The following is a 27,054-nucleotide window of genomic DNA, read 5'->3' on the forward strand; positions in this document are numbered from 1 at the left end:
CTCCCCCACTGTCAGTTTCATCTCCTTTCAGCTTCCCAACACTGCTTATACTGCTCCTTATTCCTGAGATAGTCTCCTACATCCACACCCTCCTTGACACCAGCAAGCCCTGCACTTGTTCTTTATCTCATCCTAAATAGTAACCTCTTTGATAGGGAACATGTATCATTCTATTTTGTAAAATGCTGTGTAAATTGTGTGCATTACAAAAGTTTGGGAAGCATTCATGATAAACAGTGTAAGAGGGAATCTTGGCCTGCTTCAGGGAGTTAAAGAGGCTGCCCCCTGTGGCTGCTAGGTTCCTGAGACTGTTCCAGCATAGCATGCTAGCTAATCGCCCTACCTTTAGGGAACAGATTCAAAAAGGTGTGATATTATCTAAGGGAACAGAGACTGTGGCAGGAGCAGCTGTGTAAATATTGGCTGAAGCTCTATTTAGGAGGTAGCCTTGGACTCTTCTTCCTCTCCAAAGGCCATTGAGCAATCTACATCAAGAGAGTTATATAGTCTGATCTAAAGAACCCTCCACTCCCACCACCCTCCTGTTTCTTTGATGTGGTACAAGCTTTGCCTTTCTGTGTGGGGAAGGAAGAACTTAGCTCTAGCAGAACCTGGCTAGGAGCCTTCAATATAGCACAGGGAAGGTTACCTAGTATAAGGAGGCAAGTAGGGCAGTGTGCTACCTCCACAACCAGAATGTTTTCTCTCTCTTCCCTTAAGTCTTCAATAAAAATAGTGGTAAGATAGACAGGAGCCTTCCTTTTGGAGAGGAAGGAGTCTGAGATGAAGGTCCTGTCCAGTGATTGGTGCATATGTTTTTGATAGAAGAGCAGCTCTCCCAGTGGTGGCAGACTGAACAGTATTCTTTCATTGGAAATGCTGTTTTATAACTTTTTCAGCCTAAATGTAATGGAATCACTTAGTAAAACCACCATCAGCCTTCAGTCACTTTTACACATGGACCATGCAGCTGGCAGTCAAGGGCAGACATCTTTAGCAACACATACTCCTGTTAAAGTAAAATTAAGTTTCTCTAACTCATTTGACCATTCACTGTAGTTATTAGATCTCACTCACTCAGGTAGTATATTTTAAGAGCCTGATTAGATCCTGTTTACACCAGAGATAAAACAACATTAGCTAGAATCATGTTTAATAGTGCTTGCTACAGAAGTCACAGCAGAGACCATGCTTACCCACATTACAAAGGGGTCACTAACCGTATAACATCTCTAAACCCTGTGTTATACTGAAATCACAGAATACACTGTGCTTCACTAACACTGTTAGTACTACTCCAGTACAAGCTCTTTTAACCCAGCTTCAACTATAGTACAGGCACTATAAGACATACTGTGTTGTAAGAAGCAGGACACACTAGACCTATTCAATTTAAATTGTTTCTATAAATAAAATGTATTTTGAGTAGTTTGGTTTTCTCTCATGATCCAGCCATATTTTTAATCCATGATTTGAAGTGATTGTTTTAAAATTGGGGGGGTGGGGGAGGAGGGAGGAGATGCTGCAAAGAGGATGTCCTTTTATAAAGTTAACCAATCCTTTCATATTTCCCTTACAAACATGAAATAATGCATAAAAGAGGAAAATGCAGTACTAAAGTCAGCTAGTACTAGATCTTAAATGTGATTGTTTAAATGGTACTTTTTATTTAGCACACTAATGTATATAGCAGGCCAAGACATTAGAATTTCAATTTCTAATGAAAACACTGAAGCCTTCAAGAGTGAGAGAAATTCTCCAATACCACCCAATGCATTTTTCTTTGAGCCTGGCCAGAGAAAATTCACATGAGCTTGTGCTGCTCTAAAAGGTATCTATCTTCCTTGTCATTGCTTCTCTAAGTAAGTAATTCTCATTAAAATTAAAGTTACAGGTGTGTTCAGCCAACTAGAACTGGGTCAAGATGCAATTTATACACCAGCACTATAAATTAAAATAATAAGAATTATAGATGACCAGAAGGGAGACAGGCTGCTTAAAGTTGACTGACTATCTCCAACTATATAAAGAAACCTTTAAGGCAGAGTACCTCATTTCCTGAGGAAGATTTAAAACTTAAAGTTTCTTTGGACGCAGAGTGAGCCAAATGGTTTTCTGCTACACAGATACAGAACAGTGATATCAAAAAGGTAACAAAACACAGACAATAAGAACATGAGCACTCAAAACAGTCCAAAATCGCTAACTCCCATAGTAATGAACAATACTTTTTAATAAGACTAGAGAGTAGCCGCATTGTGCTCAATTATGTATTGATACAAATGTTCGTGTCCCCCACAGATTTCTTTGCTTCCCCACAGAAAAATGACTTCTGCGGGGGGAGTAAAGGGAAGCCCCTAAGAGCAGTCAAGCTCCTCTGCAGCAGGACAGGCAGGTCAACTCAGACACCCAGAGCAGCCAATAAGAGACGTAAATCACCACCAGCAGTATGTGAAGGTGTGGGAAGTCGTGTGTGTATGTGTGTGTGTGTGTGTGTCTGTGTTTGAGAGAGAGACACACATACAGTCCCTCTCACTATTGTGGCACGCTCGGCACGGAGGTGCAGGGCTTCAGGGCCTGAGAAGGTAGGCATGGTGCAGGCTGTCCCCTCAGGCAGAGCCAAATGTAGCAGCCTGCCTGCTTAATGAATTGTTCCCATTGTCTTTGTGAATTCCCCCAGGAGTACAACAGGGGTGTAAAAATGTTAAGTCTCATTTACATGGCCAGAATGGTGTAAAGGAGAGTATGGCCTTATAAATGCTTATGGTACTTTAGTCATTAGAACTGGTCTAAATTTTTGGACTGAAAAATGTACCAAAACGTGTTCTATGAACTGTTTGCTAGTGACCTTTCTGGAAATGGTCAATAGCCAATATAAATTGTGAGTTTGATTCCTCGACCCTCATTTGCTCTTCAGTTGCCTCTGATGTAACACTGAGCATATTTTTTATGGCTGCATATATTTGTTGACTAATAACTAGAAATAAAGGGTCAAGCCTAGCTACATTACTATTAGGCAAGGGAGGTTGGAGATTTCCTCCAGTGTTCCCCACTCCCATTCTCCATCCATTGTATTGTAATTTAAATAAAATTATCTAAATAATTGAAACCAGCGTGATTGTAGTGTGTTATTTTGACAAATAAAATATGCAGAATTTTAAAATATTGTGCACAGAATTTAATTTTTGGTGCAGAATTCCCCCATTAGTAGTGTTTCCCTGAAATAGAGCATACACAGAAATGCCATGGATGCTATCCTTCATTAATGAAGTTTAAAATGCATTTTGGAAAAATACTTACGTAGCACATGCTAAAAACTTTCATACTGAGGCTTTTTATATTTTGAACAGAACAAAACATTGATTTCCTATATTGTGTTGTCTATATCAGATTCATTCAAAACTAAAAAGTTTTGAGCACTTCTGACTTTGGATTGGATTTATTGTTAGATTTTTTTCTGATGCTGCCTTGCCAAAACAATAAATGCAATAACCAGTGTTTATGAATGGACAATCATTTGAAGTTTTACTTGTTTCTACAAATCAGGTGTGTAGGTATGTGGAGGAACACACTCTTTCTCTGTTGCCTGGCTTAGGACCAGCATTTTTTCCCCTTAAGGCAAGATTACCTCGGCGATCCAAGAATCACAAATTTCAAGAAAAAATAAATTGTTAATGAACTGATGTCATGAACCACCTCTCCTCATTTCCAAATTTGAGAATTACCTACCCTCCCATTTGCCATCAAAATCATCTCTGTGGCACCTGTATAAATTATTTATATGGAAAGGTAATAGTACAGGAGTGGCCAATCTTATTGACCCTCAGCCACATAAAATAATCTTCAGAAGTTTGAGAGTCACAAGAACAGACAACCTGCCCCTCAGGCTAGCACCTGCCAGGGTGTGGGGCTTCTGCCAGAATGAGGGGCTTCTCCCAGAATGCACCCCCACGAGGCTAAAGCTGTTACACTCCTTTCCCCTCCCCACCCCCCCAGGGCAGAGGCCCCATGTCGTGTGTCCCCCCTCCCCCAGTCTGGTAGGGGAAGAATGGGGAGGTGCGAGCAGGGCTCCACAAAGGCGCACCTTAACTGTGAAAGAGCCACATGCAGCTCACGAGCCACAGTTTGAACACACCTATAATAGTATAGAGCTGTGTAATTTGATTTGGCACATGGATACAAGGGAGGGAGCTAGTACCACATGACCAACCAGTTCCAGCAAATGCTTGTCAGTTCATTGGACTGGCAAAAATATCCCATGTTGTAGTGTACATCAGGAGGCCCTTTCTCCATGTCCCATATCATTAAAGGGTAGAATGATGGAATTTTAAAATGCTCGTTTCTATGTGCAGTATCTTGTACTTTCCCAGGCTGGAGTAAGTGCTGTTAGTGGTGACTGTCAAAACATGACAAAGTGTTTGTACTTGTGGCAGAAGGAGGAAAGACCTTTTGTGGATATGAAAAATATTTCCCAGTCACAATAACTGTGACTATCTCAATCTCATTTTCATGTGATTAATAGAGAACAAATAATAAAGACAACAGCTTTCTTAAAAGTTAACTTATATTCAAAATATCTTTGTATAAACTAATACTATAGAGTAGTATCTTAATACAAAACAGTTCAATATTAACTGTTCTTTAAACTGTTAAACTTTATTATAAATTAAAATTTCTTTACAAAAAAATTGCACATAATAATTGACCACTCTTATTTCTGATGCACTGGCATTTGCAATAGTTTCTTTAATCTTCAAGTTTAATAGTCTCTGCCATGAGTCCAGAATGCAGAAAGGGCAGTAAACAACCCTTTTAGAGCCTTCAAGTGCAAGAAGCATACTTGTGGCCCTGGCAGTTACGCTTTCCTTAAGAGCGGCTGCTTTTGTTTTAAATCCTGTAATGAAAAAAATCTCAAAAAGGTTTAAAAAAGGAAAAAGCCAAAGTGGACTGCTTGCTTTTTACTGTAAACACAGTCCAGTACTTAACCCCAAACACAGATCTCTCAGGCATCAGCGAGAGTGTCAAGTGAATCAGGAACAGCACAAGATAAAGAAAAAGGAAAATAAAAGGAAAACATAAAAAAAAAAGTCTGTCATTTTGATTAACTATACTTACGTACATGATGTTATGAGATTCTGGCAGAGCCCAGAAGCTGGCCAAGCAGGGAGTTCAATTATCCAGAGAGAGGAGGGTCATGTTAATTGTTTCCAGGTTCAAGGAAAGCAGATTGGAGACTTGATATGCTCAGCAATGCTCATCTGCCTGACACAGAGCTTAGGCATGGATCAGCCTGAAGAATCATTCAAATGATTTTGGCATTTAATAGGACTTAGGACTGACTGCACCCAGTGTTCAGTGATTCTTGCTTTCTGTTCTGTAAGTGTTTAAATTTAAAAGCTCATCTAGGCTGACTCCAACCTCTTGGCACTTGGAAACTAGTTTTCTCAGGTTATCAGTTTTACCTCCTCCTGATGCTTCAAACAAGAGTTGCTGTAAGAGATGGGGAAGCAGATATAAGATTTAGCCAGAGCTTGAGCATCACCACATCTATGGATATGGGATATGCAGAAAATGTATATGAAACCTCAAAGTGAAACATAAGGAGAAAACATTACATCTTTCCACAGTGTTGCACATAGAGGTAACTTCTGAAAGGCTCTCTGATATAAATGATGGACCTGTAAAATAAAAACAAATACCAAAATAATGCTACTCAATGTATTCAGAAAATAATACAAACATTTAAAGCACATAGAACTGTCTCAATAAGATTTCTGCATACAAAAAACAATCTCATAAGAAAATGTAGGCTGCAAACTCAAGCAGTCAAAAGTTAGGAAATGCCAGATTTAAGCCTGCCTGTGCTTTAATTCTGACCCTTGAGTGTGCATTAATATGATTAATTACATGATTAAATGCTATTTTTTTCCATAAAACCCCTGCCTGTCATTTCACGGGAGGCATGATGCTCAGGGAATGAAGCAGATGTTCAATATCTTTTTCTCCTCATCATTCAATGTGTGGCCCTGTGTCTTGCTTACTACATACCCTCCAAATCCAGCACTGCATTAACTGCCTCATGGGCTTTTGTGTACAGCATTCATCATTATATTATTTCGGTCTCAAACATTAATGCATTCACCTTCACAACTCCCCTGTGACAAAGAATATTACTATTCCCATTTTACAGGTAGGAAACGGAGGAACAGGGAGATTAAGGCAAAGTTTATGAAAGTTCCCACCAATTTGGGGTGTCTGAGTGACTGAGCCTCAAACTGAAACACCTAATCCATTTCTTGAGATTATGTTGCACTTTCAGAGCAGGCTATGTTCAAATCACTGTACAGACATTAATCCTCAGAACAACCCTGGGAGGCAGATGGATAAGCATTATTCCCATTTCATGGGTAGGGATTCTTTGTGTCTCTAAGTGCCATGTCAGAGGAAATCAGTGTCAGAACCAGACTCAGAATTCAGTACCTACCAATTCCGAACCCTCTGCTCATTCCTCTAGTCTAGATTATCTGGTTTTACTGCCAGAGGTACTGAGCATTCACAGGTCTCAATGACTTCAGTTGCAATTACAAGTACTCAGCATTTCTGAAATTCAGGAGCCAGATGTCTTAAGCCAAGCACCCAGAAAGCAACAAATAATTAGTGGTCTATGTGATGTTGGGCAAATCAGAAATTTGTCCCACCTTTGCTTCTGCAACAAAGCATTCAACTAGGTGGCATTCAACTGTCTTAACTCCAAGCCTATCCTTTCTCTTCCTGCAGAACCCTGCCTCATTTCCTACATATTTTTGAAGTTCTAGTGTGAATGAGTCCTACTGTCTTATTTCACTGTGCAACCTTGATTCATGCCCTGAGAACTGTTCATCTTGTAAACTGAATGAGACAGGGTCCTGTGGAACAAAGATAGGCTGCGACCATGTCATTAAGACTGCATCATAATGCATGCAAGGTGGCAGGAATTAAAGTTGCCTGAGCAACCCTAAAAGTCTGGAAAACCCAGAATTAAGTGCTTGACTTTACAGCCTAAATGACTATTTAACATAGGCTTTTCCTATATATTTCCCCATATTTTTTTTTTTTTAAAGAGGCAAAACCAAATTCTATTATGTGAAATTAACAATCCCTATGGCATACAATCCCTATGCCTATGCTGAACCCATCAACCCTTGGCAAGGCTGCACAAACTCAACTTCAATGAAAGAAATACCAACATGATAGCTGGAAGTAGGAAACTGCTGTTATCCTCAGAGGACAAGTTCAGGATTATGACATAAGAGAACGAAACCTTTGGGTTTACACATGCAGAAGCAGTTCTGTTTTACAGACAGCATACCCAAGGAGAAATATTTGTCTTTCAGAAAGAGTGCTAATCTTGTTAAGCGGCTGCGACTCAGTCTGCAGTATTAGAGATCTGAGTTCTATTCCCAGTTTGTGTAACCTGTGAGGTCTTGCTCAATAAAAAAAGTTCTGAAGAGTACAAAATTAGCACCAGTTAGAAGAAACATAAGTCTAGAACTCATGGCTTCCTGGACCTCCAACACAGTGCATCTTTTCATGGCCAAACAGTGTTTTGTTGGGGGCAACAGCAACTAGAGCAGGATCAGTTCTGTTTGTGTCCCATCTGGAAGTTCCATTCTCTTTGAGAGCTGCTGTAATGAGATGCTGGGGAGGGTGCACGAGCAGTGCTATTAAAAAGTATTTTTGGCCAACCATATAGCAAGCCTACAAAAGATGATGGCATTTCTCAGTATGTTTGGATGTACTGTAATAATTTTTTGATCAGATGCGGCATTACATCCACAGGGGATATTGAAAAAAATAAGAAAAAACGGAGAAGTGCAGGGGGACCACAGACCTCCTGGCCTTTGGTTAGCAGACCCAGAAACTTTAACCAGATCTATATGGGTATGTCTACACTGCAATTAGATACCTGTAGCTAGCCCATGCCAGCTAACTCTGGCTTGCAGGGCTCAGGCTAAGGAACTGTTTTATTACAGTGTAGACATTTGGGCTCGCAGTCAAACCCTTCCATCTTCCAGAGTCCTCGAGCCCAGGCTCCATCCCAAACCTGAACATCTACATTGCAATTAAACAGCCCCTTAGCCCAAGCCCCAGTCAGTTGGCACTAGCTAGCTGTGGGTTTTTAATTATAGTGTAGATATACCCTAACTGTCTATAGACCAAAGAACCAGTTGATGGCATAACAATACACACCCATCCCAAGAGTATAATATGTTGACAAAATGAACTGCCAAAAAGATTCCTTGTATTTGAAGTATCTGTTTCTAGTTTATGCCCAGAACATTTCAACAACCCCAAAATCTTAATTTATAAAATGAACTATGCTCTGGGTGCAGCCAGGTACACTGATAGTTTCACAGAATTTTCTTTGTTAAAATGATCAGTGGCAATGTTGACTTACCTCTCTCTGTCCCTTTAGAAAGCACTCAGCAGCAATGGCTCTGAGAAAAAGAAACACACAAAAGTAATTTATCCATGCATGGAATTAAATGCCATTATTGGTAGAATATTGATTGTGGGATGGGATTACAAACGCCCTGAAAGTAACAGATTAACTTCCAATGATGATAATCTATAGTGAAAAGGAAGAAAAAAAAAAAAAAAAGTAGCCATTTTTTAAAACAACCTTACATGAGCAAGACATTTCAGTGGTTCCCCATTATGAACAAAAACTGAAGAAAATGATCAGTTGAGCATCACTGGATAATGGAGATTATTGCTATTGTGATATATAAAAGGGAGGGTAGAGAGGAGGAGGAGACAGAAGTCAATGTATTAATTAAAATACATTTTCTATATTTATCCAACAATAATTGCCTATATATTTTTTCTACATGGAAACTAAATGACTCATTTTACATTCAAACTGTCAGTACCTTGGCTTGTCTCAACCAAATATTGGAATTCTAAAAATAATCAAAAAAAGCCTTCCAGTATAAATCCAATTTGAAGGACATTTCAAATTTACCTTTGTGATGCAAACCTTATAAACAAAAGTAATATCTATGAAAACAGGTTTATGATTGTTGCATTACATTTTCCAGATGGCCAGGCATGTTGGGATATTATATGTAAACATCTTGGCTTGCAGTTTCAGTATCTGAACATTGTTCTCTTCCCAAAGTTGTTGAAGCAGCCTGTAAAGGACATTCAAGGGAGATAAGTATAGCTCTGATCGTAAGGAATAAAAAAAAATATATTAAAGATATAACCACGTTGATCTAAGGTATGATGCACTTATGTGCATCGTGACACCACCAATTTTTAGGTCAGCTGGAAAAAAAAAAAAAAGTTACTGGAGGCAAACGTTAGGGAATCACAACAAAGTGTGTGGTCAGAGATACATAAAGCATGCTCTTGGTGCACTATCAGGTCAGAGGTCAAAATTCTAGTCTTCAGCATGTGTGAGGTGCGTTTATATCTCCAAGAAGAGAGGTATGGTAAGGAGCTCCAAATGGCGCTACAGTTTTATATGTTCACATGTCTAGGAACTAACAGCATGAAATCAGATCTCTCTATATCCAGTCTGTAAATACAGACATTCCTAGCAGAGGACACAAGTTCTACATAGGTAGCAAACATTTCTAGCAAGTGCAACCCAGCAGCACCATTATAAACAGGTTTTGGTGAGGAATTTATTTCTTGGCTGAAAAAAATATAAATAAATACAGCCATTCAATCTTGTGTGTCATTTAAAAAAAATTAGAAGATTTCACGCCACTGATCCATAACAATGAAAAGGGAGATCTCTGGGATTTCTCAGTCTATAAAATAAGAAGCTGACCATCTGAGCTATAGATGAACATGACAAATAATAATGTCTTCTTTAGAGCTATGCCCAGTCTGAGTAAATATGCATTTTGAAACATTTTATAAATATGAATCACTCCCATCTGTTGCATCAACTGAAAATTCTTATAAACAGGACAGAAGAAATTAAAGACAAATTCTTTAATTATTTTAAAAAAAAATCTGAACAAATTTTAAGTTAAGGTTCAAACTAGCCCTAGCGCACTAACATACACCTCTACCCTGATATAATGTAGTCCTCGGGAGCCAAAAAATCTCACTGCCTTATAGGTGAGACCGCGTTATATCGGGTTTGGTCTGGACTGGACCAGCTTCCCCGGCAACGATTTAAAGGGCCCGGGGCTCCAGCCGCTGCGGGGAGCCCCAGTCCCTTTAAATCACCTCCGGAGCTCCGCTGTGGGGCTCGGACAGGGATTTAAAGGGCTTGGGGCTCCCTGTAGTGGCTGGAGCCCCAAGCCCTTTAAATCACCGCCGGAGCTCTAGCAGCAAGGCTCAGGTGGTGTTTTAAAGGGCCCAGGGCTCCACACAAATTCAGATATAAAGCAGTGGGGCTCAGGTGGCACTTTAAAGGGCCTGGGGCTCCCTGCTGCTTTACCGCGTTCTATCGGGTCGCGTTCTATCAGGGTAGAGATGTATCTACATATTCTTTGTCCTCTGTTGAACATTTTGAATAAACAGTGACTGTATGCCTTAAAAATTTTTTAACTCTTCCCTAGTGTTTCTCTACTCACCTCAAATCAAGAGAGTCTGGAGCTTCTAGCCTTCTGACCACACACCCCAGATAGCACTATGAAAATTACCAACAATTCTTGCAAGTCACTTTTTAGCCCTTCTGTAGATGGAACAGAATTCTGTCGGGCATTGGGAAACAACTGGTAAGATGCCAAAATGCCAGGGTGTTCTTCAGTAGGATGCAGCAAAGAAGTACTTGCAGTTTATTAACTTGTCCCCTTTTCAAACTCCAACATTCATTGGTCACCACAACACTTGTCTTTATTCTCTCTCTTCTATTATATTAAAAGATGTTCATACCAAGGATTTATTTTAGAGAAGTTTTACTTGTATTCTGGCCGATACATGGATATAGTGAACTTGAACCTCTGCTTTTGCTAGACTTTTATACAAAGAACTTTTTCCAAGTTTTGGGGGTTTTTTTTATTTGTTTTTTAAATACATTGAATTCCCAACTGCAACCATGTGAACTAGTCTTAAGAGATACAGAACTGGCGAGCAATATACACCCTTAAGTTTATTTTCCTACCTTAGTGCAAGTCCAGGATTGGTAGGCATAGAAGAGCAAAACCGTTCCAAGGTTTTGGAATGTTGAGACTTTGGAACACAGCTCAAATAAAAGAAAATTACCTGTAAAATTTGAAGATAAAAGTGAATCCAATTTAAAAGAGTATGAATTCCAGTTGCCTGTAATTTTGATAAGAAATATAATTATTGGAACATGAATCTTAAACATGAAGCTTAATCTTAACAGTAACTGTTTGAGATACAATTACTATATTTTGCCTAGAAGTTTAAAAACTAAGCTGAACAAAATTTCAAGTCCATTAGAGTAACGCTTCGCCCAGCCTCCAGAAAGAAATTTAGTCCTCAGATTAGCAAAGTTACAATTAGTATTGTAAAAACTTAATAAAACTCAAATAGCTGATGCTCAAGAAGAGGATTCTTTCAGCTTTAACTTCATGGGTATAATTTTCAAAAGCAGCTACATTACTCTGGCACTTCTGAAATTTTTACTATATATATAACACTAACTGGAAAGAGGATAAAGACACACCCATCCAGAAGGATTTCCATTCAAATTTAGCATCTTCTGTCATAACTGTATAAATACAAGTTTTGAGCAATTTTCTCAATGTCCTTCACAGCAACAGCGCAGGGTGCTCTACAACTAAACACTAAGGCCATTTACTTAGCTGGTGTAATTAGTCATACTTCTGTTGAAGTCAGTGAACTATACCAATTTACACTAGCCAAGCAAACACATGAAATCTCTTACTGTACTGGGAAGGAGATGGCATAGAATTGCTTAATTACTAGATAGTAAGTAATACATTAGTATATAGCGTTATTCAGCCAAAAATTCCTTATACTTTCACTCCATAGACATGCATGCTCTAATGCAGTACACCAGGGGTGGTCAACCTGTGACTCTGGAGCCACATGAAGCTCTTCAGAAGTTAATATGCGACTCCTTGTATAAGCACCAACTCCAAGGCTGGAGCTACAGGCACCAACTTTCCAATGTGCTGGGGGGTGCTCACTGTTCAACCCTTGGCTCTGTCAGAGGCCCTGCACCCACTCTACCCTTTCCTAACCCCTCCCCTGCCATGCCTTCGCTCCTCCCCCTCCGGGCCTCCTGCATGCCACAAAAGAGCTGATCGGGAGGGGAAGCGCTGATTGCGGGGCTGCCAGTGGGGAGGGAGGCGCTGGGAGCGGGGGCGGGGGCGAGAAGGGGAAAGAGAAAAGAATGCTGATGGGGGGCTGATGATGTATTACTGTGGCTCTTTGGCAACGGTACACTGGTAAATTCTGGCTCCTCCTCAGGCTCAGGTTGGCCACCCCTGCAGCACACCATCAAATCACTTGCTCTGTCCTGAAACAGTTCTGAAGGAAGCATTTCAGACAGTTACTTAGGCAGAATTGCCCTCTGAGTGCTCCTGGTTCTTCTATCTTGCTGATCAATCCTTAAGCATATTTCAGGGACTCTTACTCTCTCCTCTTTTGTTGCCATCCCTTGAGATTTTGCACTGACTGCTCCTTTTATACTTGGACCTTATCCACTCCCATAAATTTTAGCTACCACCTCTACGTAGATAATTCCCAAAACTACCTCTTCACACTCATTTATCTCCAACAATCTCTCAGACATCCCATCTTGGATCTCTTGTTACCACTCCACAAACCCTCCAAAATGGTCTATACCTCCTAATTTTGCTGAACCACCCCCTCAAAAAAAGTCCCAACTCCAGTACTCTTCCCATCTCCCACTATCACAGCAAACCTCTTTGTAGACTTTTTCCACTGTACACCATGAAGTCTCTCCTTCCTCTCATGACCAAAACAAACAAAAGACCCCTTTTTCCTCTGCAAACACACATATCCACTCCAATCAAATTTGCCTTAACTACTATAACTTTCTCTTTAGTCTTAGCCTCTTCTCATCTCCCCAATTTATTTAAAAATTCTTTGCTGATGTGATATTGCTGTCTTGCTGGTGTAGAGCAACTTCTTCCTTGAATCTCTTCACTTTTTGTGTCTCACTGCATTTAATTCCGGCTCAGCCTCACCTTTAAGAGCGCGTATAATCTTGTTACCAACACTATTTCTGTTCTAATTTCTTCCTTTTCCTACTACTCTTCCAAATATTTTTTCCCCATTTATCTTTATACCTTCTATACTCAGAACAGTCTCCCTTGTTCACTGCTTATTCAGTGTCCTCCCTAAATTCACATTTTTAAAGAAACTGGGAAATGCTATGAGAAAATATAAGCTTGAGGTGCTCTAATGCAATAAGTTATTTAAGAACATTTACTAACAGGTCATTAGCAATACACATTTAACATACAATTGGTTACTGAAAATTCTTACCCTATTATGAAACTCATAATTGGTCCAGTAATCAGCAGTGCTAAAAGGAATAGGGTATCGGGTGGGGACTGTAACTAGACATCTGTTCACTAGATCAGTAAAAAGCTTGAATTCTTGAACTTTATTGTTGGATCCAACAACTTTGCTATTGACAAAAACAAGGTAACTGCAAAAAAAACAAAACAAAAGAAAACCAAATTGACACTTCCAAAGGCCTTAGTTTTACAACTGTGAAATCTGGTAGCTTCCCCCCTTCATTTAAACTTACTCCATCCAAATGTTCTGCACCGTTTCCTGATGCATCACTGCTCCTAGAGCTGCTTCATAAGCATCCAATGCTTCACCAACACTTGCATGAAGAGACTGGCATAAACTGTTTGTTTTAAAAGTTAAAAAACAACATTATGTCTTAGTGGGTTTGCTCTTACCTTGTATATTAAATAAAAGAAGATAAGGACAATGCAAAGTTTAACATTTCACAAGGGCAGAAGTGAAATCATTAATGCTGCTAAAATAAGCCCAATTTCAATTTTATCGGTCAATTTATAAAATGACTAATCTTACAGCAGTTAATGAGTAAACTAAATAGGTATTTATAATGCATTTAAATAAAGATTAAAAGTTTCTCTTACCTGTACATTTCTACTCTTGAAAAGTACCTTTTTTTCTGACAATCCTTACACAAGAGTGTTCTCTGACTGCTGCAGACTGGAGACAGGTGACCAGAGCTTCCCTCTGGAAAGCTCCAGAAAAATAAAATTCCAAAAGGCATACTTAAATGTACACTTGAGAATATCTGACTATGATTGCTAGTTAAACACTAAAGGTTTAGAAACAAAACTGATGGGGAAATGGTAAAACAGCAAATATATTGACACCCTCCCCCAAGAAGAGCAAGGAAAAAAAATGACAAACAATGGCTCAATAAACATTTAATGTTGTTTTTTTGCTCCCGGAAGAAGGGGAGGATTAGACTGATGGAGAGAAATTTTCCAAGAATAGAAATTAACAGATGAGACATTTCTGCCAGACACTCATCCACCAATCTATACTTAAAGGGTTTAGCTAGGAGCTCGCAAAGGAGAAGTCTTTGGCTAAGTAGGATATAAGAAAAAAATGCATCCAGACTCTGAATAAATAAATAATAAAAATAAAAGTATAGAAATGAAATATAGCTAGATAGCTAAATGAGCCTTCTGCCACTGCATGGAGACTGCTGATGTCAAAGGCAGCACAGTGGATAACCAAAGGCTCTGTGTATAGTACTTGGAGAAGGTGTGAACAAATACCCAACCAAGTCACTAGTCACATGATCCTTCCAAGTAAATGTTGTTGCTCCTTGATCCTTTCAGGTTTTGGTATTTCCATTTTGTGTGATTGTATAAGACAGCAATGAACCTGGCAAGATGAACTTTGAAATATCTGTCCTTTGCACCTGAAAAGGAAAGAAAGGCACCTGCTGACTTCCTGAGTCCATCTATCCTTTTGAAGATTTGTCTTCACTGCTCAGCAGAGCATAGCTAAAGATGCTGTACTGCTCAACTTTATCAAGAGGGCTGATAAAGCTCAATGATTCTCCTTGCTGAAATTATTATTCTCAGAAACATCGATCATGGATAGGAAATAAGATACAGACTCATATGAATGGACAGTCTGTGACTACATGATGTACAAGGTTTTCTAAAATGGGTGTTTCCTAATCTTGGCAGGCATGGATTGTTTTTATGATTCAAGAAGCTAAAAACGTACATGTGGAATGCAAGACTAAGCTCACTGTCCAGACAGCAAGTTATCTATCCATAGGTGCTTGATGAATCTTCAGTATACTTATTCCCAGTGCCAAAGGGGCTGTGTTGTCCTGAATAAAACTTCAGGATATATTGAATCCTGGTGCATATTAGTTGTAACCTGACACACTGTTCCTTTTTGCATGTTATTTATTATTTGTATCATGGAAGCCTCATTGTACTAGATACTGAGAAAGATGCAAAATTCCTTCTCCAAACAGCTTACCATCTAATCTGAAACAATGCAACAAATGCAGCTAGGTAAAACAGCTGATGCACATTTCGAGAGGAGGGTTTTTAGCTTTGCGGGCTTCAGAGAAACCTTCCACCAAATAAGCAAGCATTAATTTAGAGAAGCAGCAAAGAATCCTGTGGCACCTTATAGACTAACAGACGTTTTGAAGCATGAGCTTTCGTGTGTGAATACCCACTTCGTTGTGCATCTGATGAAGTGGGTATTCACCCACGAAAGCTCATGCTCCAAAACATCTGTTGGTCTATAAAGGTGCCACAGGATTCTTTGCTGCTTTTACAGATCCAGACTAACACGGCTACCCCCTGATACTTAATTTGGAGAGTTATTCCTGGCTCAGCCTCTCTATTCAAAAAGCCATGCAGTCAATCATGGAGATGGCATAAAGCCGGACTGCGAAGTAGGCTTCTTACATGACAGCACAAGAGAATATCCCAATGACATTGCCTACGCTAAAAGAAGGGTCCTCTTCGGCATTTTGGGTGTTACCATGACAACTAGTATCTTCTCCTGGCAAATCTTGAATATCCTTGCTTCAGAGGGAACAGCAGAAAAAACAAAGTAGACCGTAAGTGCGTGACTGGGATCTGTACACCTTTACACATCGCTTTCTTCTTGAGGAAAACCATGACCGTGGTATTTTCCCTTGTTGAGAAGAGGTCTGTCTCTGGGAAGTCCCAAATTCTAGAACATGCATGTCCTTACTGTAGGAAGACTGGGCCAACGAGGGTGGAATGCTGAAGAACTAAGCAAAGGCAAAATAGAGAAATGGGAAAAACCTAGAACGAGAAGTAGAGATAGACGAAAGAGAGAAATGAAGAAAAAGTTTAAGAAAAAAGAGCCACTGGCAATTTTGGTAGAGATAAGTCACAGCCACTGTCCTGGCTCAGCAAGGACAGAACCTCTGGTGTGAGCCTTTGATGACATCCTCATTTACAGCTCCATAAATCAATCTCTGTTCTGCAGCAGCCAGGGAAGCATCTAGAAGGACTGGTGGATTAGTCATTCACAAAAAATCCAATATAATACACACTTAAATATGTTAAAATGTACTCAAATTAGAAAATCCACTGTTTACTCAGACCCAGTGTTCATTTCTCAGAGGCTATAAAATTCTCACCAGTAGATTTGCCACAAAAATGGGACTTGCTGGTTTAAAATATCATCTGTAAGATGTCCTTTATACAAAGGTGATGTAAATTCAATCGGCATTGGAAAATTCAAGAGATACCTAAAACAAAAATATGCACATACTTGAACATGAACTGCTTCACTATATATAGAAATAATCCTGGCCAGACAAATATTTACTGATATACTTTAGAAATACAATTAACATCTCACATTCAAAATAGATAAGGTGTACCTAGCATCAGCTTTCTAAAAATATTACTTAGCTGTTTAGATTTGATAAGCCTATTTTAAAAAGTCCTCATTTTTTCTTTTTATTCTGCACCAAGAAAAATACTAAACTACAAACACTGAGTTTTTTTACATCTGTTCTTGATGCAGACATATGTTTCCTTTTTCACATTATATGTACATCAACCCTTTACAACTGAAAATTATCTACCTTTGATCAGCTTGTGGAAAAAATAAAAATTGCATTACCACCATTAAGCTGAAAGTATATAAAGAAGTGAAATTCAAGTTTATCTGATTTGAATGGAGCTACTCTTGTGCTTTAAGTTACGTGCATAACTGGATTAGGGCTTTATGAGGGTACCTAAATATAGATTTAGGAGTGTAATTTTAGGCACACCGCTTAAATATTTTTGGCCTAAATATTCAACATATTTCTATTCCTCATCCCAAAAAGCAAGGAAATGAAAACATCAGCAGGTGTTAAAATAAACTAAAACCAATTTAACTGTAAACTGCCTTGCACTCCTCAGATTAAATCAGCAGAAATGACATGGTCAAATAAGGAGAGTGCAAACCTTAGAACAGTGCACAATCTAATGGATTACAAAACACAGACACAATGCAAGTTAAAAATGGGGTTTTAACTCTAGATTGCCTTGCTTTTGTAGGAAGGAGTCTTGCTGATAGTTTTGCAATTTTAATAAAATCAGATACTTTACAATTTATTATATTATGACACCATAATTATACCAGTATGAACTAAATAATGCCTTCTCCAATCCTACCGTAACAGATCCATGGGACTGTGTTCCTGACATACATTCTCAAAGAAAGCTGCGACAAATTCTTGCAACAACGGAGGAATGCTGTCTGCCCTTTTCTGTTTTAAAAGTAAATTAGACATTATGTAAGACTTCTCTCAACCTACAGCACACAAGTTAAAAAATACATTAAACTATTTCTTAAAGGAGTACTTTCCTTTGAATCTTTCAAGGAGCAATATAATTAAATTATATTAAGGGAGGGTAGTAGGAAGAGAGGCAATAATGCACTAAAGTGTTTACATTGTGACATCTTCTACTCTTCTTGCACAAGGATGTGGTTTGGACACAGGACTGGGTGTCAGTTACTCAAGTTCTGAACCCGATTCTCACATCAATTCTTCCTATTGCCTTGCACAAGTTACTCCATTTCCCAGCCTCTATTTCCCTAACTATAAAATGAGGATGACACATCACAGGTATTTTGCAAGTGTTAGTTACATTTTGTTATGTGCTTTGAAGATTGAAATTACTACAAGAGTGCTAAGTATTATTACTAACTACACATTGCAAGGTACATATACTCATTTTAGAGAATAAACAAGCCACAAAACTAATGAGGGTGTTTTTTACCTGGGAGATGAGGAATTTGCACATATGATAAAAAACCTGTGCATTTTGAGGATTTTTCTCAAATGCTGTAAGCCACACAGCACAGGCTTTGTCATTCTGTTTCATCCGCAAGTGTAAAGAAACCAGCGCTTCCAGCAACTGACAGTTGATAGGGCATAACTCCAGCAACGAGCTACACAGTTCTAGAGCAGCCTCCCACCTTAAATAAAACAGTTAGAAGTTTAAAAAAAAAAAAGTGCTGGACTGAACATCTTTATACAAGTGTTCTGTCTGGTAACCTGTTCTTACCTTTCCAGTAGCTGCTGCAAAGCAATCATGTTTCTATAAAGTGGAAGGCAGATAGCTATTCTTTCATCAGCTCCAAGATTTTCATCAGTACATGTTTGTACTGCATCTAAAAAGACAAAAAAAAAAAGTTTAAAATCAAGCCTGTAAATATAAGCTTAAACACAGATTTAAATAAGCTAAGTTTTACACAAATCTATACAACACATATTTAAATTGATTTTTACCTATGAACTAGGAAAAGAAAACATGTGACCTTTGGAAAAGTTGTTTTCAGATAGTTAACATGTAATTCAAGAATGAAGACTTTCTTACCTAATAATTCTCTAGCAAATTTTCCCACCTCTGGAATTCAGATGGGCTGCCACATTCTTAGTGGAGGCTCCAGGATTAAGTCCCTCCTTCACTTCAGGATATCAGAAATTCAGCAGCAGCACAAGCAAGTGATTCAATCTCTCCCAAACACTTTGTTTTATAAACTTTTTTCTTTTAAATTAGTTTTTATGCAACAAGGACTTCATTTCAACTTTTAGCTGGCCTCCCACCTCTCCCGAGCTGAAGAATCATTAGAGCATCGAAGCTCGAATCCCTTGGTGCAGCACCTCTCTAGGGGACTCCCTCTACCTCACTCCCTACCCCTCCTACAACTGCCGAGAAGACTTTCAAGCACCAAGTCACGTCCAAGACACGCTATAGGTAGCTTTGGTAGAATTTGACTTTTATTAAAAAAATAAATTTTGACTGGGGGAAAAAAATTGATGTTTATTTTTAAGGATTTTTTATTTCAATTTTCACAGTTGTGGGAAGTTATGGGGAGGGGTCAGAATTATTTAATGACAGTAGATGTTGAGATTCAAAAAGTTAAAGCTTTATAACCATTAAACATAAATTGTCATCACATCATCAAAATATTTTTAAAAATAAAAATAAAAATCCTTAAATCCGACTCTAATAAGTTCTCAAGCAGCATTTTCTTACTTTGCCCCATAAATTTTCTTCATCATCAATGGAAACATTTTTGTGTTGCTGTATGTACAGTGAAAACAAGTTTACAGATATTTACCAATAAAAAGCTAATCCTTCCTAGCCTAGCAATCAGCAGCTTTTCCAGAACCTCAAAGGGTGATCTATGCACCCTAATGCAAGCCACCAACCCTGGATCTATTAGTCCATGTGGCTTTGAGTTGGACTCAAGCTGGGGTTTCACTTCCCACTGCCCTGCCTGAAGCCATGACTTCACCATAGGAGGCTTAACTGGGAGCATCAGGATTCCCAAAGACAGGAGAATTTTTCCCCCCCTCCCCCCGCCACAGGTTGCTAGGAGTAAGTCTTGCCAACTCCAGAGGATGTGTCCTCCAAAAAGACAAAAGCTAGTGTGTCTCCTTCATACATCAATAATTTGTACCACTAACGAGCAAGCGGTTTAATTACAGTTTAAACCTTTTCCTTCCCATCCTGAGTTCCACAGGTGAGAGGCACTGTCATTTGAATGAGGAAAGCAGCAGTGCATCTGCAAAGTTATGTACTAAATAACTCCCTTTTCTTTAAAAAAAAGAACAAACAACTTACCTTCAAACACAGCTAACAACATATCAGGATTGGTCTTCACATCTTCAACTGTTTGCCATGGTATTAAAAACGGTTCTTTGTTCATTATCCTTGAAGGGTTGGCATTAGCAGGATCATAAAACTTGACAGGGAGAACACTGAATTCAATTAGATGTATATAAGCTAGCCAAGCCAAGCAGCGGTCACTTACGGTGAGGCGTTCTGCTATTATCTTTTCATTAGCAGATTTTAAAGCATTCTGTAAAGGTAAAAGACAAACAGGATTATATTTTTGACTGATATGCTCTACATAGGAGAGTAGTATATTTTAAGATCTGAAAATGAGAGAAACAATGAGGAAACGTGAAGTTTCTATGTTCCCAAAGGCTCTCGTGATGACAGAAAGGCATCTCAAAGACAGACCTGGAGCCAATACCTAGTCTCCTTACTCATGCAAGCAGCCAAAGCACACATAAAGCAAATGTGATATGGCCCTTGAATAGCATAACACTATGAGATGAGAGGATGACAATGACAAGGACCTGTCTTACTCAGAGACGTGACCACACAAAATGGACTTCGTACTCAGCATCTCTTCTCCCTGCACGTATTCCATCTCATCTATTTACCCGAAAACAGATGTCACTGAGGGCAGTAGTGCGCCTTCAGGCTTTGCTACTAGTGCTATATGCGAGACCGAAAATAGTCCAGTATGACTGGCACATCAGAAAAAGTTTGTGATGACTGGCAGTTTGACAAAAATCTGTGTGTGAATGCAGTACACGTGCTCTGGAATCAATGATGCACAACAAATAGAGCCATACAACATCACGTTTAGAATAATGTTTAGGGCAGACTAGCCCCAAGACATAAAAGACTTACCTAAACTGGTAGGTTAGGAAAAAGCATTACAAAATAAATTAAAAAAACCCACATGACTAAGAAAATCCCCTTGCTGATAGGCATGAAACACTGAAGTATGCAGCTATTATAGCTTCCTTTTGCTTGGAGCAGACATCAAAGTTTTGTTTCCCACTTCCAACTGCTAGCAGGTCATACCTAGTAATGATTAGAACTAGTCTTTCAGGACATCTTTCTACATTTCACAAATAAGTAGCAGAGCCCTGTCATTGCTGTGATTTTTGCAGCCATGGAAAAGGACCATTAACTCCTCTATTGCTTATGAAAAGTGAAAAGAAAACAAAATCACATGCAGGCATAATGTTTTCAAAGAATGATAAAAAGGACAAGGAACGAAGGACAGATAAATAATTCCCCCACGCCAAGAAATTAAAGTACCTCCCAAAATTTTACAATGGTTCAAATATTAAACACAATATTTAAAATATTTTTTTGTAAAAATTGATATAAAATCACCAACATTAGATTGCCTTGAAAGGGCCCTGGACTATTAATTTAGGATAATGAATAAAAAAATACCTCACAAGCTGTAACAATCAATCAATGTAGCTTCTTTGAAATACATGTTCCAAGTTGTAAGCTAAAAATTCAATAAACTTTTTTTTTTTTTTTTTAAAAGAGCCTTTTAGCAACAAGTCATGCAATCAAGAGGGAATTCTCCTCAATAACTTTTTGAAAGTTTTAAAAATTTATCCAACTCTGCCTTATTAACACATGCACAAAAGCATCCCTCCAATTGTATCAACTTTCTCCCAATAAATGGGATAACTTGCCTAGAATTCTAGTAGCTCCAATTCCAGACACCACAAAGAAGTAAGGAAAAAGGCAATTGTTTGGGCGCTTAAATGAAAAAACAAAAAAAACCTACTATAATTAGCATTTAAGCATCCAGTATAATAGGGTTTAAAATGTGTGTAACTTGATAGTCACCTGAAGTAGAGCAAGAGCATTTTGATGTCTTCCTGTAAACATGCTTAAGTGAACTCTGTACAGCAGGGTCTCCAGCAGCTGAAAGGACAGGAGATCAGAGTTTTCTTCACCCTCTGTACTTTCCATTAGGAACTGCAGCATTCTCCCACATACGTAGTCCTTTCCATCAAAAGAGTTTTCCAGGTTCAAAAACTAGATAGAAATATTTCACACAAATAATTATTAGGGGGAAAACTTCAGAACAGTTACTAAGGCTAAAAGTTATATAAATCACTTATATTTTATTCACATGAACAACTACTAGCAAACTGTTATGGTTCAAATGCAATGCTCCTTTTTTATTCACAGTATTTTTAGATATTACCTCAATTCAAATGTTATTGAAAATCAATATTCACAAAAGGCAAAGAAATTTCAAGTTAAATTGAGGTTTACCTTTTTAAAAACAAACATACAAAAACACACACACACAAACCCCATAACCACCACACTTTTGTATCTAAGGAATATAACACCTTACTTTAGATAAATTTGATCATCAAATCAAGTGTAACAGGAATTGGACTCTGCTAAGGACAGCACTTCAAACTTAACTGTGAATTTCCTTGCTTTTTATTATTATATTAGATCTTTTTAAAAACTAACGTATTAGCTTGGTTAGCACAAGGGAAAAAAAAAGATACAGTCTCCCTGTTGCACACTAAGGCCTAGTCTATACTACGCGTTTAAACCGAATTTAGCAGCATTAAACCGATTTAACCCTGCACCCGTCCACACAATGAGGCCCTTTATAGCGACGTAAAGGGCTCTTTAAACCGGTTTCTGTACTCCTCCTCAACGAGAGGCATAGCTCTGAAATCGGTATTGCCATGTCGGATTAGGGTTAGTGTGGCCGCAAATCAACAGTATTGGCCTCTGGGCGGTATCCCACAGTGCACCACTGTGACCGTTCTGGAAAGCAATCTGAACTCGGATGCAGTGGCCAGGTAGACAGGAAAAGCCCCATGAACTTTTGAATTGCATTTCCTGTTTGCCCAGCATGGAGCTCTGATCAGCACGGGTGGCCATGCAGGTCCCAAATCCAAAAAGAGCTCCAGCATGGACTGTACGGGAGATACTGGATCTGATCGCTGTATGGGGAGACAAATCTTGTTCTATCAGAGCTCCGTTACAGAAGATGACAATGCCAAAGCATTTGAAAAAAATCTCCAGGCTATGATACAGAGTCCACAGCACCAGTGCTGTGGTGACAAGTGTTAACGGAAGCCAAAGAATCAAATGGCACCTCATGGAGGGAGGGAGGGGGTACTTGAGGCTCCAGCTATCCCAAGTCCCCGCAAGTCTCCGAAAAGCATTGCATTCTTGGCTGAGCTCCCCAACTGCCCTGTTTAGGGTCAACACACATTGTCCGGGGGTTAGGTTCAGGGTATATTCTTGTCAATTTACCACCCCTCTCCTCCGTGAAAGAAAGGGAAACAAAAAATCGTTCTTGAACTTTTTTCAATGTCACCGTATGTCTACTGCATGCTGCTGGTAGACGCAGTGCGTGCCTGCAGCACTGAAACAGGCAGCGATCTCTCTCCCTTCCCCGTATGGCAGACAGGTACAGTGCAGAAGGACTGGTATAGCCGTCCTTGGTCATCATTTCCCCATGAGTGTCCTGGCTGCCTCAGGTGAGGTCGGCCAGGGAGTGCCTGGGTAAAAATAGGAATGATCCCATGTCATTCCAGGCAGATGTTACAGAACGGCTGGTAACCATCTTCATCATAAGCAACGGTCGGGGGCTGAAGCTCCATTCAGCCCCCCCTCCCTTTCCTGTCTAAAGAAAAGATTCTTGTACTGTCTGGACTAATCATAGCAGTGGGGATGCTGGGCTCCTCTCCCCCACCGTCTATAATGTCCTGCCTGGACTATCAATCGCAGCCTGGAGCGCTGCCTCCCTCTTTTTATCTCACTTAAAAATGTCAAGTGATTTCTTATTCTGCATTCTTTATTACTTCAATCACACAAATGGGGGGACACTGCAACGGTAGCCTAGGAGGCTGGGAAGCAGGAGAAGCAACAGGATGGGGTTGTTGCCCGGGGCCAGCCCTAGAATGGCATGCATCATGAGCTCATCATTTCTGATTGGCATCTGCACCATGGGAGTGAGCTGTGCTCTCTGGTACACTGGTTCTGCTAGCATCACTTGCCCCAGTATGTCCAGGCAAGACTGACTCTATTTTTATGATACGAACACTAAAGGACGGGAATGACCTGGGAGAGTCGATCCCATTTTTGTCTTTGCGCCCCGGCCGGACCTCAGCAAGGGTCAGCAGAACCCCATGACCCCAGCAGATGGTACCCCCCCCCTGATAACCGTGATCCCCCCGCCAACTTTTACATATGGCATGGCAGATTGTACAGAACCGACTGATAACTCATCTCTGGCTATCTTGCAAGGCAAATGAATTGCTGCTGTGTTAATGCTGGCAGTACTTGCCTCTGTCAGTGGCATCCAGTACTCACATACATGGGTGACAGTTGACAATAACGGCAAAACGGGCTCATGATTGGCCACTGCTATGGCGTCTGCTAGTGGCAATCCAGGGACAATAAGGAAGCGCCGAAATGATGTTTCTGCCGTTGGCCGTTGCTTTCACGGAGGAAGGAACAAGTGACGACATTTACCCAGAAATCACCCGCGACACTGTTTTTACACCATCATGCATTGGGATCTCAACCCAGAATTCCAATGGGCGGGGGAGACTGTGGGAACTATGGGATAGCTACAGGACAGCTACTCACAGTGCAACGCTCCATAAATCGACGCTAGCCTCGGTACATGGACGTACACCGTCGAAATAATGCGCTTAGTGTGGCCGCATGCACTCGACTTGATACAATCTGTTTTACAAAATCAGTTTATGTAAAATCGGAATAATCCCGTAGTGTAGACATACCCTAAAATTCACTGCTTACCTATAGTATTTCTATATTTTTGCACTATATTATATATAGGTGCTTGAAGTACATTATGTTATTTTGTTTCTTACCGTCCACCAGATTTGATAAGTAGGCGCATACTCTACTGCTGTCTCGCACATCTCCTGCACTTCTTCCTTGGTTCCTCTTTTTGAGAATAGCTTGAGGTAATGACACCAGATTTCAGGGTTCTCTTTGTTGTTTTCTAGTGCTCGAGCCAGAACATTTAAAGCAGAATCCAAGCACTCAGAGGATGAGCTGTGAAGGAAAAAATTGGGCCAATATATTACATCTCAATGTTTCTTAAAGTGAAGAGTGCACTTAGTAACTTTTAGAGCCCATTTGAGATGGAACATGGAAATGGATCATTTCAGAGGCAGGCATGTCAACTGAACAGAAGTAAGAATTTCTTAAAGAAGTGTTTTAAATGCTTCTTGCCATTATAAAATGGAGGGCTGCACAAGGACCACACTTTTTTTCATATTTATATGAACTGCATGCTATTATCACATAATCTGCAAAAGGACAGGAGTACCAGCTCCCTGGAAGAAGGTGCCAGTTAACAGGATGTGCTTAACTTGAACAGGGGTTAGCTACGGCCTGAAGTCTCCCACCCTCTGACCCAGAAAGAAGCTAAAGAAAAAAAGCAGAAACATTTCAAAAGTTAAATAAAGCAAGAAGTTGGATTTTACTCTTTGGCAAGATTTTATCTGTTACATAGACCACATGTGGGATGTTACTCTTTACTGCAAACTAGAATGCATGTCATGTTATTTCACTCTTACTCTTGCCCAGTTTTAGGCTGCAACTCCCCCTCCCCCCTTTTGGGGGGTAATTAACTACACCTCTACTCCTATATAATGCTGTTCTCAGGAGCCAAAAAAAATCTTACCGTGTTACAGGTGAAACCACGTTATATCCAACTTGCTTTGATCTGCCTGAGTGTGCACCCCCATCCGGAGCACTGCTTTACCGCATTATATTCGAATTTGTGTTATACTGGGTCGCGTTATATCGGGGTAGAGGAGTACTCAACCACATCTAAGTAACACAAAAGTGTAGTTCTGGGCAGAACTGCCAATCAAGTGATGGACTGCATATGTGGATCGCAGTTTATAAACATCAAATAACTTCCATAAAACTACAGAGAGCTTATTTATTCTATTTGAGGGAAGGATGTGTTTAGGAATTATTTTACACAGACCTAAATGATTGTGTTTATGCATGAGATTCAAAATAAGATTAAAACACCTTGTGTGCGCTTTGGGTCATGTATACAAACCTCTGAAATTACTTATATGCAAACAGACTTTCTACTGTGTATCTCAACAAATCAAAAACATTGCAAATCAGCTAATGGACATATATTCACAAGTCATAATGGGCCTGTTCATCTTTTAACAGCCAGATCATCAGGAGAGTTGTTTCAGAGAAGGAAGTTCCATCCTACCCACTGGTACTCCTTCCCCTGCAGCCCTCAAAACAACTTGTGTCCATGTTTTTAAGGAATGCAGCGTACATTTAGAATGCTCTACAATGTAACTAAACAATTTTGGATTAAAATTCCATGTATATGATAGTCTGGTCAGCTCTCTGGCCCTAGCAAGTTATCGCTGAATCCTTGGTAGTATAGAGCTGTGGTCCCCAAACTTCGTACCGTGGTTCCCTTACATAGATTGAGAACTGTGGGGCGGGTGGGCGGCTTCCCCACAACCACATACCCCTCCTTTAAACAATACAACCACCACCACCAACTTAGGATACCAGATTCAAGAGGGACACTAGAATCTGGACAGTTGTGCAACTTTACTCAAATTTCATAAAGTTTAATTATCTAATCCAATCCAGGTTTTTAGAACTATAATTTGAACATATGGATTTTTTGCATGTTAGGACATAGCCTAAGATTTTAGTGAGAAGAATGAGCCTGTTTCAAACTGCGTAGGGACTGTGCAATGTTGCTGTCAGACAGACACCAGATATAAGTAGTTTTCCAAATTTAAATGATTTCCATATTTAGTTCTCACAGAAATCATTCCTGAAAACCCAGAATCACAAAAATAACTGAAAGCAAATGGAAGCAGCACTGCCAGGGATTTTACTGATTTGGAAATCTTAGTCTGCGGAACCCCAGTGGTCCATGGATCACAGGTTGAAA

General features: G+C 39.6%; 1 protein-coding gene and 1 long non-coding RNA gene across 2 annotated transcripts in view; both read right to left on the reverse strand.

Annotated features, from left to right (window-relative positions):
* Positions 1–4,546: 4,546 nt before the first annotated feature.
* The window catches only part of ZFC3H1 (zinc finger C3H1-type containing), a 61,077-nt gene continuing 38,569 nt past the window's right edge, over positions 4,547–27,054 (reverse strand). The window contains exons 22-35 of the mRNA XM_032803822.2: positions 24,968–25,154; positions 21,933–22,124; positions 20,103–20,340; positions 18,537–18,642; positions 18,249–18,447; positions 17,640–17,734; positions 16,610–16,720; positions 13,718–13,822; positions 13,450–13,615; positions 11,108–11,208; positions 9,072–9,173; positions 8,438–8,477; positions 5,616–5,678; positions 4,547–5,490 (exon numbers count right to left, since the gene is read on the reverse strand). Of these exons, the coding sequence (XP_032659713.1) occupies positions 5,353–5,490; positions 5,616–5,678; positions 8,438–8,477; positions 9,072–9,173; positions 11,108–11,208; positions 13,450–13,615; positions 13,718–13,822; positions 16,610–16,720; positions 17,640–17,734; positions 18,249–18,447; positions 18,537–18,642; positions 20,103–20,340; positions 21,933–22,124; positions 24,968–25,154 (1,843 nt within the window). The 3' untranslated portion in view covers positions 4,547–5,352. The remainder of the gene's footprint in view (positions 5,491–5,615; positions 5,679–8,437; positions 8,478–9,071; positions 9,174–11,107; positions 11,209–13,449; positions 13,616–13,717; positions 13,823–16,609; positions 16,721–17,639; positions 17,735–18,248; positions 18,448–18,536; positions 18,643–20,102; positions 20,341–21,932; positions 22,125–24,967; positions 25,155–27,054) is intronic.
* LOC142046896 (uncharacterized) lies at positions 9,736–10,449 on the reverse strand. Its single transcript, XR_012655981.1, has 2 exons — positions 10,316–10,449; positions 9,736–10,227 (listed from the first exon to the last, which is right to left on the reverse strand). It is a non-coding gene; the product is annotated as an uncharacterized LOC142046896 (long non-coding RNA).

This window comes from Chelonoidis abingdonii, chromosome 1 (assembly GCF_003597395.2).
Source record: "Chelonoidis abingdonii isolate Lonesome George chromosome 1, CheloAbing_2.0, whole genome shotgun sequence".
In the NCBI taxonomy this organism is placed as follows: Eukaryota; Metazoa; Chordata; order Testudines; family Testudinidae; genus Chelonoidis; species Chelonoidis abingdonii.